At 34.5% G+C, this 15,870-nt stretch overlaps 1 protein-coding gene across 8 annotated transcripts in view; it reads right to left on the reverse strand.

The window, feature by feature from the left end:
• The window catches only part of LOC138694236 (uncharacterized), a 120,602-nt gene that overhangs the window by 51,629 nt on the left and 53,103 nt on the right, over positions 1-15,870 (reverse strand). For 6 of the 8 annotated variants that reach the window (XM_069817797.1, XM_069817798.1, XM_069817790.1 and 3 more), the window contains one exon: positions 753-10,880. The exons of the other annotated variants lie outside the window; for them this stretch is intronic. In XM_069817797.1, coding sequence (XP_069673898.1) covers positions 5,181-10,262 — 5,082 coding nt within the window. In that variant the 5' untranslated portion in view covers positions 10,263-10,880 and the 3' untranslated portion in view covers positions 753-5,180. Of the gene's footprint in view, positions 1-752; positions 10,881-15,870 lie in introns of those variants that run through there. 8 annotated transcript variants of the gene reach the window in all.

Consider the following 15,870-nt stretch of genomic DNA (forward strand, 5'->3'; position numbering starts at 1 on the left):
AACTCATCTGTTATTAAATAGTCATGCAAACAGGAATGTGTAACACGTTTATTTTTTTTTCCGGATTATTCTTCGTTAAATGTTGACGTCTCGTGCTGCTATGCATTCGGTTGCGTTACAGTCCAAGTTCAACATCGGAATTACGATACGAACTTCCTAGCTGTCATTACAATAGAAAAGAATAATTTTCTTGAAAACAATTATGGGTTTTGCATTATGTGACACATACGAGATACACTATAATATTCACAAAGTAGTTGTTCATCTGATGATAGTAAGAAATACTGTGTTATATTTCAGATTTGCTCCGGTAACGTCTTGTGACGTAGAACGAATATTTTCAGAGTACAAATATTGTTTGTTCTTTTTCTGAACATAAAAGGAGCAGACTTTTGGTAAAATGAAAATGTTAATTGTTATAAAGAGGCTAGAATCATAATTGCATACTTTGTATGTTATTTTTATATGTATGGGTAAATTATTTTAGTTCGGGAGTTACGAAGTTTATAATTACAAATTACTATTTTTTTTCATATTATTCGTTTATTATTTTCTTGTTCTAAGACTCTGGAAAACTGAAACACATGTTTGGTTACCACCCGGCTATACATGTTTGTCGTTCTGGTTCACTGACATTGAGAGATGCGCTACTACTTTTCATTCGGAAGAGATATAGTCCAAGCTCACGAAACTTAACAGTTTTGGTACCAACTTCCTAATTCTGATTATTACTAATGGAACACAGTTTAAAATGCAATTTCAAATAACATCAATTTATTCACGTATAAAATATAAATTCATATACATCCACGTGTAAAACATCATTTCACCTAATACAATATAATGTAGGTATGAACTATAATTTCCTACAGTGCATTTTAATATTGTAAGATATATCACTTTACACAATTTAATTACATAATTAATAGACTATGAAGTACCATTTCAGGCACTAATTTCATACATATGAAGACGTGCGTAAAACGGTCTGTTACTGAAAATGAAAATTTCCAGATTAGTGCTACAATCTCTTTGCTGCAAGGGACACTAATTAATTATTTATGAGTGATCTAACATCAGGATTCATCGTGGAGATTCAATATACCCCATCAGTATTCTTGTGTTATTGCTCTGGTCTTACAGCATTTTTAAACCTCAATTTTTCCTCTTTAAAAAAGTGTGAGGCCGTCTTTGCACACATGTCTTCATATATAAGATAACATTGTAGATACAACTCCAGTTGTAAATGCAAATTACTGTACAATGTATAATTTTGTGAAACATAATTTAATGTATTTATGAAATTTAATTTCACATAAGATAACTGCAAGAACAGTACATTATGCAACGAGCCTATAATGATAGTAATTAAGACTCGAGTGCGCTCGTTTCATAATTTTCATACGAGCGTCTTAATTACCATTATAGGCAAGTTTCATACGACTTTTTATGCTCGACCATATTTCTAACTTGAAATTATTCAGAAGTTTTCATTTTATTTGTATCCGACTGAAGATCGGAAGTGACCTTGTGCATAGCTCGTGAATTGTGAGATGTGCGCAGACGCAAAAGTATTGATTTTTTCCGAGGAACAATAATGTCATTGACCTTAATGTAATGTAGAGAATAACATGAACTAATTTTGATATAACCTGGAAATTGATTTAGAATTGAAAAACGAGATGACAAATTGAATTTATTTGAATATTATTTACAATTAAGCTAATTGTTATAGTAACAGAACATAACCTTCTGCAACAGTATTGGATTTCCAGGCTCCGTGACGTTTCCCTCGTCTTTCGATTGCATATCCGAGAACAATCGAAAACCTGAACTTTAATGAATAGGTGTACTTTAATGACATGCATTACCAGGTGTATAATTACTACATTTCGGCATGGTCGAGAATAAAATATATTATATGTCCTGTGTAAATATTTCAAGAAACGTAATTCCATTACAAAATGTAGTAATTTTAATTTAAATTTGAAGTAAAGCTTCATACAGTTCTAAAATAACGACATTGCAACTAAGTATGAAATATTATTTTATTAAACACAATGAATTGCAAGAATGTTTCTTCTCTAAACAGTACAATTTCATGGGAATAAGATATCATTTCAGATCATGACATAGTTTCAGATGTGCATAAAAATTAAAAAATTAAATTATACCTTTATGTAAATTCATAAAAATGTTTATCTTATTTTCAGAAAATCAAGGCTATAATGTATTCTATCAAACACAAGCATAAGAAATGTCCTATTAGAATTTTCCAACATCTCACAATTAGTCATGTTAGGCACCAACAATACAATCGTACATAAAAATGACTAGTAAACCAGATCCGTTCAAGTCACGACAACAAAGCATTTTCAAAAAAAAAATAAATAAATTTACATCTCCAGCAAATTCCGTAACTTACCTTAATCCCAAGATTCCCTTGCCTATCCAAACAGTTGTATTGTTATTATTATTATTATTATTATTATTATTATTATTATTATTATTATTATTATTATTATTTCGGTTTTCTTCTTTAAACTCCTCTAATTTATGTCAGGAGGAGGACAGGAGTAAAATAATGCTCCATATATTAAATACAAATACTGACTTATACAGAAATATAAATTATTTCTACATTCATTGCAGCCAAAGAGGCCAAAGAGAATCTAATCCAGGGATGCTAGGGACAGACGAGCACTCAACTAATCATGAAAAGTCTAACAAATAAAAATCTGTCATTTTATGATATGTAACCAATCATTAATAACGGACCGTTATTACCCAAATTAGACATAATTTCAAAATATTATTGTCATTATAACTCATCATCGTCAATGTGAATTAAGAGTAATGTCATCACAGTCATTATCATCATCTTCTTCATATAGAACTTTGACTCTCTTTTAGCCTAATCTATCATAAATATTTTCTCTGACTATTTTCTTATTATGATCTTCCTTAAAACTAAAAGGAAATAGCCATTTTTTCCTGCTTACTTTTCAAAAATTCAAATAATGAATATAACTCCCTCAAAACAATATTAAAACAGTAGTATGTCTTAATAAATCAAATGATGTGAAGTCTATTATCTATTATACAGAGAGAGGCAGCGAAAAGTTACCGCACTATGCAGGGGACGTCAGGGAACTGATTGGCCGCAATCCATTGCTCGACTCACCGGTAAGCTGTAGCAGCGCGTGTGGGCGTTCAGTTTCATTACGGTAGAACTAAATTATTAGCTAAGAGTTACGTAATGAATGAGGTTGAAAACTGATCCAGATTTTACCTGCCATCAAAGCAGCCGTTGAAAATAATGTCCAGCGTTCTCGATATAAACGTTGCATCGTATTAAAAACTGCATGAATATTGTCATTGTCGCAATACTTCTAATTCTGAGAATTCACATACCCACTTAAACGGAAATAAGCTCCTTCCGTCATAATTAAAAGAGAAGGATCGACGACGGATTGTAGATCCACCGACAGATATTTACGCGGGCAACTGGATCCCGTTGTGTTCCACTAATGAACCACTCACACTTGTAAGATTGAAAGTGTAGCATTTTCAGTCCCCAAAATGCCGATCTTTGTGAAATACCACAGTCCTGCGCCAATCGGCGTGAAGATTTTCTCGGGCTGGTTTAAATTCTGCTTGAACATCTGTAAACTTCTCCTCTGATAATACCCTCTTCTGTGGTTCTCTCTTTTTGTTTAAAACAAACCCTGTTTCTCGCCTTTTCCTGAATAACTTGGTTATGTGTTGTCTCGAAGGCATTGCAGCGTCACGGAACTGACGTAGAAACTTGCGAACGGGACTATGATACGATTTTTTCTTTAGGAGAAATGTCTCGTCTAGAAATATCCGTTGTGCAATACTATACGTCACCATACTGATAGCGACCACAAATGACACAAATAATGTTCAATAACAAGTGTAGTAATGCAACACTACGTAATAACGTGCGCTCAACAAACATTCCACTTGTGAACTAAACACTTCGTACGCTTCCCGCTGTCCGCGCACTCCATCCCCACTTTAAGCTTCCGTAATTAAACTCAACATCCGCCCACGTCCCCTGCATAGCGCAGTAAATTTCCGCGCCCTCTCTCTGTATATCTCTATTTACACAAGGTGATACGTTACAAAGTGTCTTTGAGCTCACAAGCAAACGTTCAGATGGGGGCAGATAAGAAAGTTAATTTTTTTTCTTCCACCATGTTAATAATGTCAGAAGAAGTGCTTATACAAATTTTGGCCACTCGACCGCAATTATGAGGGCCGTAAAAAATAAGTTCATCAGAGCCGTTAACAGAAAATAAAACACAATTTCATTGGGCAGCAATTGTTGAGCTATTCTTCAACATATTTTCCATCGGAATTGAGACATTTCTCATATCATAGGATCGACAGAGAGAGAGGTGCAATCGCAGTCAAACGCTGGTTCCGATCCCAGGCGGCTGACTTCTGCGACACAAAAATTGATCCCATGGTATGACAAATGTCTCAATTCCAGTAGGGGATATGTTGACAAATAGCGCAACAATTGCTGTATCTGTTTAAATAAATATTTCATGCAATTGTGCTTTTTTGTATCAACAGCCGCAGGGAAAATCACTTTTCGGGGGGCCTCGTAATTGCGGCCGAGTGGCTAAAATGTATATAAGCCCTTCTTTTGATATTATTAACATGGTGAAAGAAAAAAAAATTAACTTTTTTATCTGCCCCCATCAGAACGTTTGCTTGTCAGTTTTCTATAAAAAACGCAAGCTTTTTGAAAATACAATATATAATGAATGTCACACGTGTAAGTTATATCCAACGCATATCTAACTATAATCAACTTTAAATGCTAATATGCTGGCGTTGATTAGAAAGTTCATTAAATTTTTATATCCTTCTTTGAAGACTTCAGAAAAAATGACTGGTCAAAATTAATTTATTCTTAAAAATTACGCCTAATGTGATTGGATCATACAGTCGACATTCCGTACAAACAAAAGCCGAAACAGTACTAGTAGTCATGATTGATTAGCAGACATAAATATCATATAACCTGAAGCTGATATTTTGTTTCCATATTAATAGAGAATACAACCAAAAAATTGTATGGTTTACCACAATGATTTTGATTTCATAATATCAGGAAGATTCCATAAGAATCTCACTAGATCCACTCAGTAATCACAATGAGAAAATCCAAGCATTTCACTTTCAGTTATGGAGTCATCAGTTTCATAATAACGTTCTAATTTCATTTGAGAAATTTTAAAGTTAGCTTTCACAAATCGGCCCTTCCCAATTAGCTCAAGGTCCACACTGTCCTTGAACTTTTGCAATTCCTTAAAACCTTCACCTTTGTCTCGAACAAGTTGAATTGTCCACATGGCATATGGACTCAACATGAAATCGCCATTCTTTATCTTCTTATACACAGAAATCTGACTTACAGGTTCTCCATTCTGTTTTCTTGCAAAACTGTATTCCACTGTCTGACTTTCACTTCTAATGACATAGAACTTCCCCCCACACTGATAGTAAGAGTTTCCATGATGCTTCAAAATCACTCTGAAGTGTTTTAAGATTGAGTTCAACTCCTCTTGCGATTTTACAGTTGGACATTTCAGATATATTTCTATAGACCTAAATTTAAGTGAACTTTTCTTCACTCCATTTAGAATATCTGCTTTCAGAGTTATAGCTTCACCAGATAGTAGTTTTGATATTGACGCCTTGTATTTCTCATTTTTCCAAACAAGAAACGGTTCAATAACTTCTTTGTCACTGTTGAATTCTTCTTTATGAAATCTGTCATCAGTGCCACTAACGGATGATGAATTATATTCCTTCAGTTTCCTCTTCAAGAACTCTAGTTGATTTTTAATATTGCCTGCCTGATTGTCAAGATCGTCACTTGGTGCAAGGGTTGTTGGTAAATTGAAGTCACGCAGGTAATACTCAGCAAATGGAAATACCCACTGCTTAAATGCTGCAACAAATCTTTCATATTCAGACAACAAGATGTTGAATGTGATCAATTTATCCACCTTCGAAAGAACATCTCGTAATTCTTCACTTTCTATTTCTGAACTGGAAAGTCGTTCGGAATTAATATCAGCAATGTAATCGGCGAATTGTTTGTGTTCAGAGTAACTTTCAATCTGATCGTACATGCCTGTCAGAGTGCTGATTGTATCATCTATCTTGTCAAAACAACATGCAAATTTCTCCTGTGTTTTGAACCCGTTAGCAAAGTAACACATTTTGAGTTTCATGACCTTCAAAGTTGTCTGTACTTCTCGTGTCCTTATCACGAGATACATTTTTGACATTGCGGGCAATGAGTTCTGCACATCGTAAATATAACTTTGAACATCTTGTATCATGGGTGACATAAACTTATGGATCTGGTTTTCATAATTCTTCAATTGATCAATTTTATTTTGAATCTGCTTAATAGAATTTGAAATGCAATTGATCTTACTTTGGTCATTGTTGCATCTTTGATACACATCAACACACACTTCAGCTACTGTCAGTGCCTTCAGTGCATTTTCTAGCACTTCAATAGCATTACCAGCATTTTTATTAACCGTTTTTATTTTGTTTTGTAATGTTCCCTTCAAATCTTGTTCTATGTTTGTTATGTGATCTGGATCAAATTTATTTGCTGCATTTACTACATTTAGTCTTTTCTTCAGTTCTGCAATTGGTGTCTTTAGATCATTTAACTCGTTTGAACTTGTAGATACGTATTTGGACAATGCATCCAATTGCTGTTTCAACGCTTTAAATCTCTGATATTTGTATTTGGTTACGGTGACTTGAGCACTCTGCAACAGAGATTTCACATCTTGAGGAAGCATCATAACATCCATGCTATCAGTATCATTCTTAAATACAAAAAATTGAACAACTTCCACAACTGTACATAATGCAGAAGCTAGCTTTGCATAGAAACTTAGCGCTTTAGCAACAGTCCTGAGCACTGCAAAAGCACATTTTAGTTGCAACTCTTCTTGCAATTCGCCTTCCTCTTTAATCAATCTGTGTTTTTCTGACATGGCTTGCTTTTGTAAATTGACAACTTCTTTAACAATTTCCTCAATATTTATGTCACTCTCAATGTTTATTTTCTCGATTTCAGGAACGACTTGTTTTTCCATATAAGAGATCGTTTCCTTTATTGTTTTGTCTATTTTTTGTTTGTAATTTGTTCTTAGTCTGTTCACAAATTCATCTCTGCGTACCAAGTGGAAAGTACCAACATGTTTGAGGGTTATATCTAGAAAGTCACTTATGTTCACTACAAAGTTGTGTTCAGAGCTTCTCTTGAAAACATGGATCTTACTAAGCACAGTCAAACACAGATAACTGAGAACCTTGTGAGATTTTAAGCTTTCATGTTGGCTATCTCCAGAAGAAGACTTTTGTGGATTCAGAAATTTTCTGATACCGATCCTGATATCTTTCAGTAACGGATCTAATCCCCAGGAACTTCTTTCTCCATTTTCAACAATCTTTGTGTTATTATTTTGCTGGACTGAGTTTGTTTCTTCAGAAAAATTCTTCAGTCTTTCGAACAAACATTCATAGAAGGTCATAGCATCAGGAGAATCACTTGTGTTAAATACAGCATCGATAATCTCTAACTCCTTAGCAAAGTTCAGAGCATCATAAGATTTTTGAACGCTTTCATCGGTATTCATTTTCGTCATAAAATTCGTTGTGCAATTTCTTACTATCTTATTATGTATTATGCTGAAGAGAAATGATTTAAAATCATTCATTATCTTCGCTTTTGATAGAATGGAATTTTTTTGCCTGGGTGACGCTCTTGCACAATCTCTGACAATACCGCTTTTTCCTGACTTGGCATTTTGAATTGTCAGCCTTCGTGATGCTCTATCATCCATACTTCCTACATAAAATGGAATAGCGATAATTGAAAAATCAAGAACAGCTGAAAATTCAACACGCAAACTTAGTCCATTCTTTCCTTCCACGCCTCCCTTACCACATTTCCCATCTTCCCCATCAAGCCCATTGCCACTATTATGAATGATGTTTGATTCTCCACTTAATGAATAAACAATATTTTCACCTTCAATACCTCCATGTCCGCCCCTTCCTCCATTTCCACCATCTCCACCGTCAGAGCCATTTTTCCCATTTTTTTCAAATACATATTTGGTATAAGGAAAATTATAATTTATATAGGTACGTGTGAACCCCTTACTTTCTAAATTGTAAATGGAAGCTGTGAAAGGAACAGTATTTACATCAATATCTGAACCGTCTTCACCATCTGCCCCATCACCCCCTGCCTGTCCTCTACCACCTTTACCACCCTGAGTCGAGATTGTAAGATTTTCTCCATTCACAAAATCACCACCAATTCCGAAAAAATCACCAGCATTGCCTCCTGGTACACCATTATATCCATCTCCCCCTCTAGTATTCATGGAGTTTCCGTTTCGAGCTTTCTCGGGTACATGCATCTGCCCTTCACAGCCATCCAACACAATTTTTCTCGTACCGCTCACCTCCCATCGTGGTGCCAGAATACACAGCTGCAGTTCATGGCCAACTTTCACGATATCTTCGTCTATGACAACAGTGTCAGATGCGAAGATATAAAAAGATTTGACTGTCTGGGGTAAAGACGATAAATTCAGCTTGCTAACCTTTACAACTCCTCCACTTGCGACCCAGTTGTTACTATCTGTGTCGTCAATTTTCAGTTCAAGTTTGAGATTCAAATCCAAAACTTCATTCAAAGCTTTGACCTTAGATTCGCCCACTTGCATAGACCTCACTATATTGAGTCCATCTATGTCATATTTTTCCATTGCTGAAAAAAATATTTCCAAGTTGTAATGATTGTCATTGGTGCTTGATAACTCTTGTGTGGTGACAGGGATATTCATGTTCCCTGGAACACCTACCCACAACAGTTTCTTGTGCAAATTAAGTAAGAATTCATACCATATCTTGTTATCTTTAAGTTCATTCATTACACTTACTATAGAATACCCCCATTGCGTAGCTGTAGTTGCTAATTCCCGCTCTGTAACAGTCTCCAAGAAACTCCAGTAATTTAGAAACTTTTGTATCGTATAAAGATCCTCCATTTCGATTGTTACTTGTAACTTACGAAATGTTCCAGAGATAATTCTGACAAGTTCCTTTGGATGTTTCAATTCAGATATCTCTGCATACATTGCTGTTAAATACTTGATGCTCTCATCCATTTCATCTACAAATTGACGCAAGTCCTTCATTTCCTCTTCCTTGTCATGGTAGTAAGCTTTTAGTTCTTCCACTATGTTGCACATACTCTTTGATATTTCTTCAATTATAGTCTCTTTGAAATCATTAATGATATTCCTCGATCTTTCAGAAACAGTAAATCCAAGATCATCTCGACCTACTTCAGTGAAATGGATGTTATGTCGTATCAGTGTTTTTAGTGAGAGTTTACCATCTTGGAGAAGTGATATTTCGGATAGTGGACCAGCTTCATCTGGCCTTCGAAATAGTGCTATCCTTACATATTTACCATTCTCTTTCAATAACAACGTGTCTATTAAAGCAATTGCATTTTGACAACCATTCGTATCTTTAATGTGCTGTTTGAATTCTATTAAGAAAGTTGCGATGCCATTGATAACGACATCGTCAGGGACTAATGTGTAGGCATTTCCTTTTCTTAAAGTGGTGTTATCCACTTTTGTAACAACGAGTGCAATTCCGTCCCTGAATTTTGTTACATTTCTGATGAATTGTGTTACATGCTTGATAAGAGTCATGAAATCCTGTCTGTCAACCCCGATTCTTACCGAAGAATAGTTGACAGTAAGAATTATTTTAACTCTACCTCCTGAGTTTGTAAGTTTCTTAATGAAGTATGTAGAGGCAATGTCGTGGCATGTACTTCTAGTGTCACTAAATCCTGGACAATCATAAGAGTATGTATACGTTTCATTGTCAAATACTAGCTCTGGGGCAAATGTGTGAGATAGGAAAGTTGAGTTTGATATCTTATTCCCATCCTCTATTATAAAATCTCCTTCGGTAACCTCTACAGATCTTAGTGCATTATTATCAGCAAAGATAAATTGTGTTAAAGTACTTTTTCCTGCACCTGTATTTCCAACAAACAAAACTCTATCTTCACCTGGGGAGACATTTTTTAATTTTTCTCCCTCCTTTAAGAGTACGAAAATGTTTTCTATATTTTCTTCATAATTTTCCATGTTTAAAATTTATTTCCAAAGTTAACCATTACGTGTTACACAATATAACTAATGTTTTAGTTACCGAATTTCACAAAACTTTTCATGAAAAAGAGAAGTGGTTTTTTAAGCGCCAAGGAATATGCTAAAGAGGTCTTTTCATGTCATTTTTGTTACCATCTATTTACTGAATATATAAATTAAACCTACACCAATAGGTTATTTGATTAAGGAAATGGAGAAATAGCATTTAAACGAAGGTACTTGTTATTACACAGGTCTCGGACACTTGAAGGAATGTCAGTTTCTACAAGTACGCGTAAGTTATTTCTATAGGATCTTGTACCTAATTATTACACCTTGCTGAAAACAAATATTATTTCCTAGTATAATGTCAGTATTGCATGCTGTATAATATAGGCAATAGAAAATTTACAAAAATATGCACGTAATATTGCACAATTCTAAAACCTTAATAAGTGTGTCACTATATACCGTATAATCACTGTCTTCAATATCTTGCATCTACTTCCAGCCTGTTGTCGGTCTGTGTTGTGATGGTGTCGAAATAAACTACAATGTAATAATTCTGCTCCCAGTGCGGTCTGATGCTGATTACTGGAGTCGAATATCCCACCACTGAAATAAATACATACATACATACATTGTGAGAGAGAATAATAATTTGCTTTTAACGTGATTGAAATAGAGAACTAAATTCAAGAAAAGGAATGTAGGTCACAGAAACTATTTCACTTCACAATGCCCTAATTCCCATCTACATAATGTCATTAATGTCAGTAATTTAAAGTCATTGTCATTACTAACCAACAAAAAAATTGTCTTGGCTTAATACAGACACAAGAAAAGGAAGTGCGACCGATGTCTGAGTATTTAAAGTGTGTTGAACACACAACCGGCGTACTATAACGCGTCTGTTACCAACTTCCCTGTATTCCTTCTTTTTCTACGTTTATTTACCTCTCGAGTATCATTTATATTTGTAACTATTGCTCGAAGATATTTGAATTTTTCCACCTTTTCAAAGGATAAATATCCAGTTTTTTGCATTTCCATTTCATACTATATTTTGTTCACGAGACATAATTATATAGGGTAAACATTGGTAATTTCGTGATAATTTCATGAAAACTAATTTAAAATGCAAATGTGTAAATATATCCTTATTCCGATTTTTTCATCTAAAAGACGATAACTTGCTGTACACATCTGGAGACATAAAAGATTGGATACGTTCTTGAATATGTGCCAAAAACCACTTTTAAAACTTAAGCCGAAAGGTTGGTTATTTCGTGATAACCTTGGTAATTTCGTGATATTGCATTGATAATTTCGTGAGAGGTAAAAGAATTGTGGAAAAATTCATTAAAGTCAAATGACATTCTCATTTATTGTTACAAGACTTCAAACATAGTAATTCCGTCTAATATTCATAGCAAGAAAACATAGAAATACATATCAACACATAATAAGAATGAAATCAAAGTAAAAATTGAAATTGAAAAGGGATCTTCTTTGCCCTGAAAGGGTGAACACTTTTATTAGGACTTTACTATAGCCTATATTACTAGGGTAAATCCAAAAGTAATGCATAACGTTTGTTTAAAAATTATATTTTTATCCTACAGCTTTGCTATTTTCACAGAATGTAGATGCATCCTTAAGGAACAAAATGTCACTTTTCCACATAATCCCCGTCCCTTTCAACTGCCTTACGTAACCTAGGAACGAGGGCCTGTAGACCAGCACGTTAAAAGTCTGGACCAACACGTCTGAGCCACTCTTTAGCAGCGTGCACAAGGGAGTCATCTTCTAACCTCGTTCCGCGAAGGGATCCTTCAGTTTACCAAAGAGATGGTAATCGGTGCCAGTTCAGGACTGTAAGGCGGGTGTTTCAGTGTTGTCTATCCGAATTTTGTGATCTGGTCTGTGGTTTTGTGACTGACATGTGGCTGTGCGTTGTCGTCCAATAGCAGAACATCCTGCTTCTCCCGATGTCGAACACGACTCAGTCGAACTTGAAGTTTCTTGAGAGTTGCAACATACCCGTCAGAATTACTGGTGGTTCCGTGTGGCATGATGTCCATAAGCAAGAGTCCTTCTGAATCGAAAAACACAGTAGCCATAACGTTTCCTGCCAAAGGTGTACTTTTGAATTTCTATTTCTTTGGTGAATTTGCATGATGCCACTCCATTGTCTGCCTCTGTCTCCGGTCCAAAATGGTGGAGCCATGTTCCATCTTTTGTCACAATTCTTACAAGTCATCTAGCACTTATCATTGACACTTAGCATGATAACAAATCAAACAGAAGCTATACTGAACCCATTGCGTCTCCATTTTCTTTTTTGTTATCATATCTTGTCTTCAGATTTCTAAAATTCCTATTGTAATACATTTTATACTATTTTAAAAATTGTAACACTTAATGCACAACAAAATTTCGCCTCAAACAGCTAAGATTTCTATCAGTAAAGCTAAGCCTATATGGCGACTACAGATGTATCTAAAATTCCAAAACCATATCCTAAAATTTCATGAAGATACAATAAATCTTTGTACCAAATATCATATACTTACCTTTAGTAATAAGCCTGCAATGTAATTACAAACATCCACAAAATTTGTACGCCTGAGAAATTGACGCTAACTTGCTCTCTCCAAACATAATAGCTCACTGAAGCAACTACAATAGTCACACAAAGCTTAGCTGTATGTTTCTGGAAACTGGAAAACATATGCAATCCCTTGGCGGAAATTTGGATCTCGTAACACCTTTGGTTAGTTCACAAAAGAGCAAAGAAAAAGTACCACGAAATAACCACTGCCACGAAATTACCAATGTTTACCCTTCTTTCTTTTTTTGGGATCTACTTCCAAACCTATCTCCTTACTTGTTTCAAGTAAAATTCCCGTGTTTTCCCTAATCGTTTGTGGATTTTCTCCTAACATATCTGTTATCCTGGACTCTCCTAATGGTACTCTCTACACACTCTAGAGCCGGACATGAGTGGGGCTCCATTTAGCCGGCCAGAAGACAAGCCAGAGCAAAACGCTAACGCAGAGGCGGACTGACATTACAGCTACCTTTTCTGCATTAATATGACAAGAGCCAGTCATTCAATCTGTCAGTACATAATAGTTTATAAGGATATTATATTGTACAGTACAGCCTTTATAACACTCTTATTAATTTAATGAAATAAACTTCGCTCTATGCACACACAAATCATTAGGCTTATTTACATAACCCATACGCACAGTGATTTAACAATTACATAATGGTAGGCTATTAATAGTATAAACATAAAGGATTACAATCAGACATAATGGTAGGTATTAATAATATAAACATATGTAACAAAGGATTGCAATCAGAAACAAAGGAAGGAAATTAATAATAAACACTCTTTTTACACTTATCTTTTACATTAATAAACTATTGTGACAAAATCGTATTTCTGTCAATCTTAAATTAATTAATTAATTAATTCTATTGAACAGAACCATTTGACGCTAAATAACCAAAATAACTACGTGGTTGTTTTCCGAAACTTATGAGGTCGTTTCATTTGCACAAGCCGTTCAATGTTCGGAACAAATGAATGAGCAATGTTCAGTCTGAAAATATAATTAAGGTTTCCGTCTGACATACAGCTTCTCAGGCAGGTTTTACACATTTTCAAGACAGAAGAAAACTGCTCGCATGTGTAAGTGGATCCAAACATACCTGTGAAGCCTTGGAAACTCCTTCTGGGGAAAGTTCGTATAGAATTCATAGAAATCGTTCTTATGGAAAAACTTATCCTTTAAGTCTGTATTGTGCTTTCCATTTGAAACTCAGTAGGAACAGAGTCTACATCAATTGAAAATGGAGTAGAAAACATTTTAAAATCAATTTCGTGATCACCAAACACTGTAAATCTGGATTCAAATTCAGCATACACCTTATTCAAAACTTCCAAATAATCTACAAAATCAGACTCGTCTACATTTACAGCTACAGTAGAAAGGTGTAGAAAATGTGCCATGTTCTTACTTTTAATTTGCCTTTCCCAAAGTAACAACTTTGTTTTAAAAGCCAGAACTTTGTCACACATTTGAACAATGTGCATGTTTTTGCCCTGAAGGGAAATATTTAATGCACATAAATGTTCTGTTAGATCCGTCAGGAACGCTAAATCACAAACCCACTTCTTGTTACGGAGCTCTGGAACAGGCATACCTTTCATATCCATGAATAAATCAATTGTTCCTTTGTTTTCAAAGAAACGCTTTAATACTCGGCCTCGATTCAGCCAACCCTCCTCGGTCTGATAGGGTAAATCTCCATACTCGCAATCTATGTCCTCTAGAAATGATTTGAACGACGATGGTTGAGACCGTGAGTTCTAATGGCATTAACAGTTTTTACTACTACGTCCATTAACAGTGTTAAGTTTAGTATCTTTGGAGCAGAGATCTTTTTGGTGAACAATACAGTGAATAGGTATTACGATTAGCCCAAACTCGCTCATTTTAGTTTTGAGACGCCCTGCCAATCCAAGGCTTTACCTGCCATAACAGGAGTACAATCAGTTATCACATAGATTAATTTCTGCCAAGGCAAATGGAATTTCGTTAGGATATTTTCCAAAGCATTAAATATGTCCTGTTCACTTGTGGTGTCTATCATAAGGTTAACATCTAATATTTCTTCTGTAACAATAAGGTGTTCATCTACACCTCTAACAAAAATCGCAGTTGAGAAATGTCACAAACATCTGTACTCTCATCCAGGCACAGTGAATATGAAATAAAGTCCTTACTACACTCGGTTAATAATACCTCAACATCTTCTCCCAAATCCTGCAATCTCCTCACCACGGTTCTACGAGACAGGCTTATGGCTTCCAATTCCCCTACTTGCTTGGACAGAGTTCATCTGCCAATATAATTAAACATCGCTTGATGAATTCACCTTCATTGAATGTTTTCAATTTCTTTGCAATTTCGTGGCAAATTTTGTAACTAATTCTCATAGCCGATTCACTAAGAGCATTATTGTCATACTGTTAATATATAATATAATATAATATAATATAATATAATATAATATAATATAATATAATATAATATAATATGTAACTTTATATAATATATGATATGATATGACATGATATATATGTTATGACATGATATATGATATGAAATGATATGACATGACATGATATATGATATGATATGATATGATATGATATGATATGATATGATATGATATGATATGATATGATATGATATGATATGATATGATATGATATATCATAAACTGTAATATGCTATACTATGATATAACATAATACTTGTATCATTTAAAATTATATATTATTAAATGTATAATAACTTATAATGCAATATAAATATCAAATAGATACTCTAATATAATGTACCTGAGAAACATTTTCTTTAAGTTGTATTAATTTACGGCGTTCATTACCAACATATTTGTCATATTCAGTAGCATGTTGTAAAGAATAATGTCGTTGGATATTGAACTTCTTAACCAGTTGGAGTGTTTTATGACAAATTAAACACTTTGCTAATCCACTGCTCTCTACGAAAAAGAACTC

This window comes from Periplaneta americana, chromosome 2 (genome assembly GCF_040183065.1).
Source record: "Periplaneta americana isolate PAMFEO1 chromosome 2, P.americana_PAMFEO1_priV1, whole genome shotgun sequence".
Lineage (NCBI taxonomy): Eukaryota > Metazoa > Arthropoda > Insecta > Blattodea > Blattidae > Periplaneta > Periplaneta americana.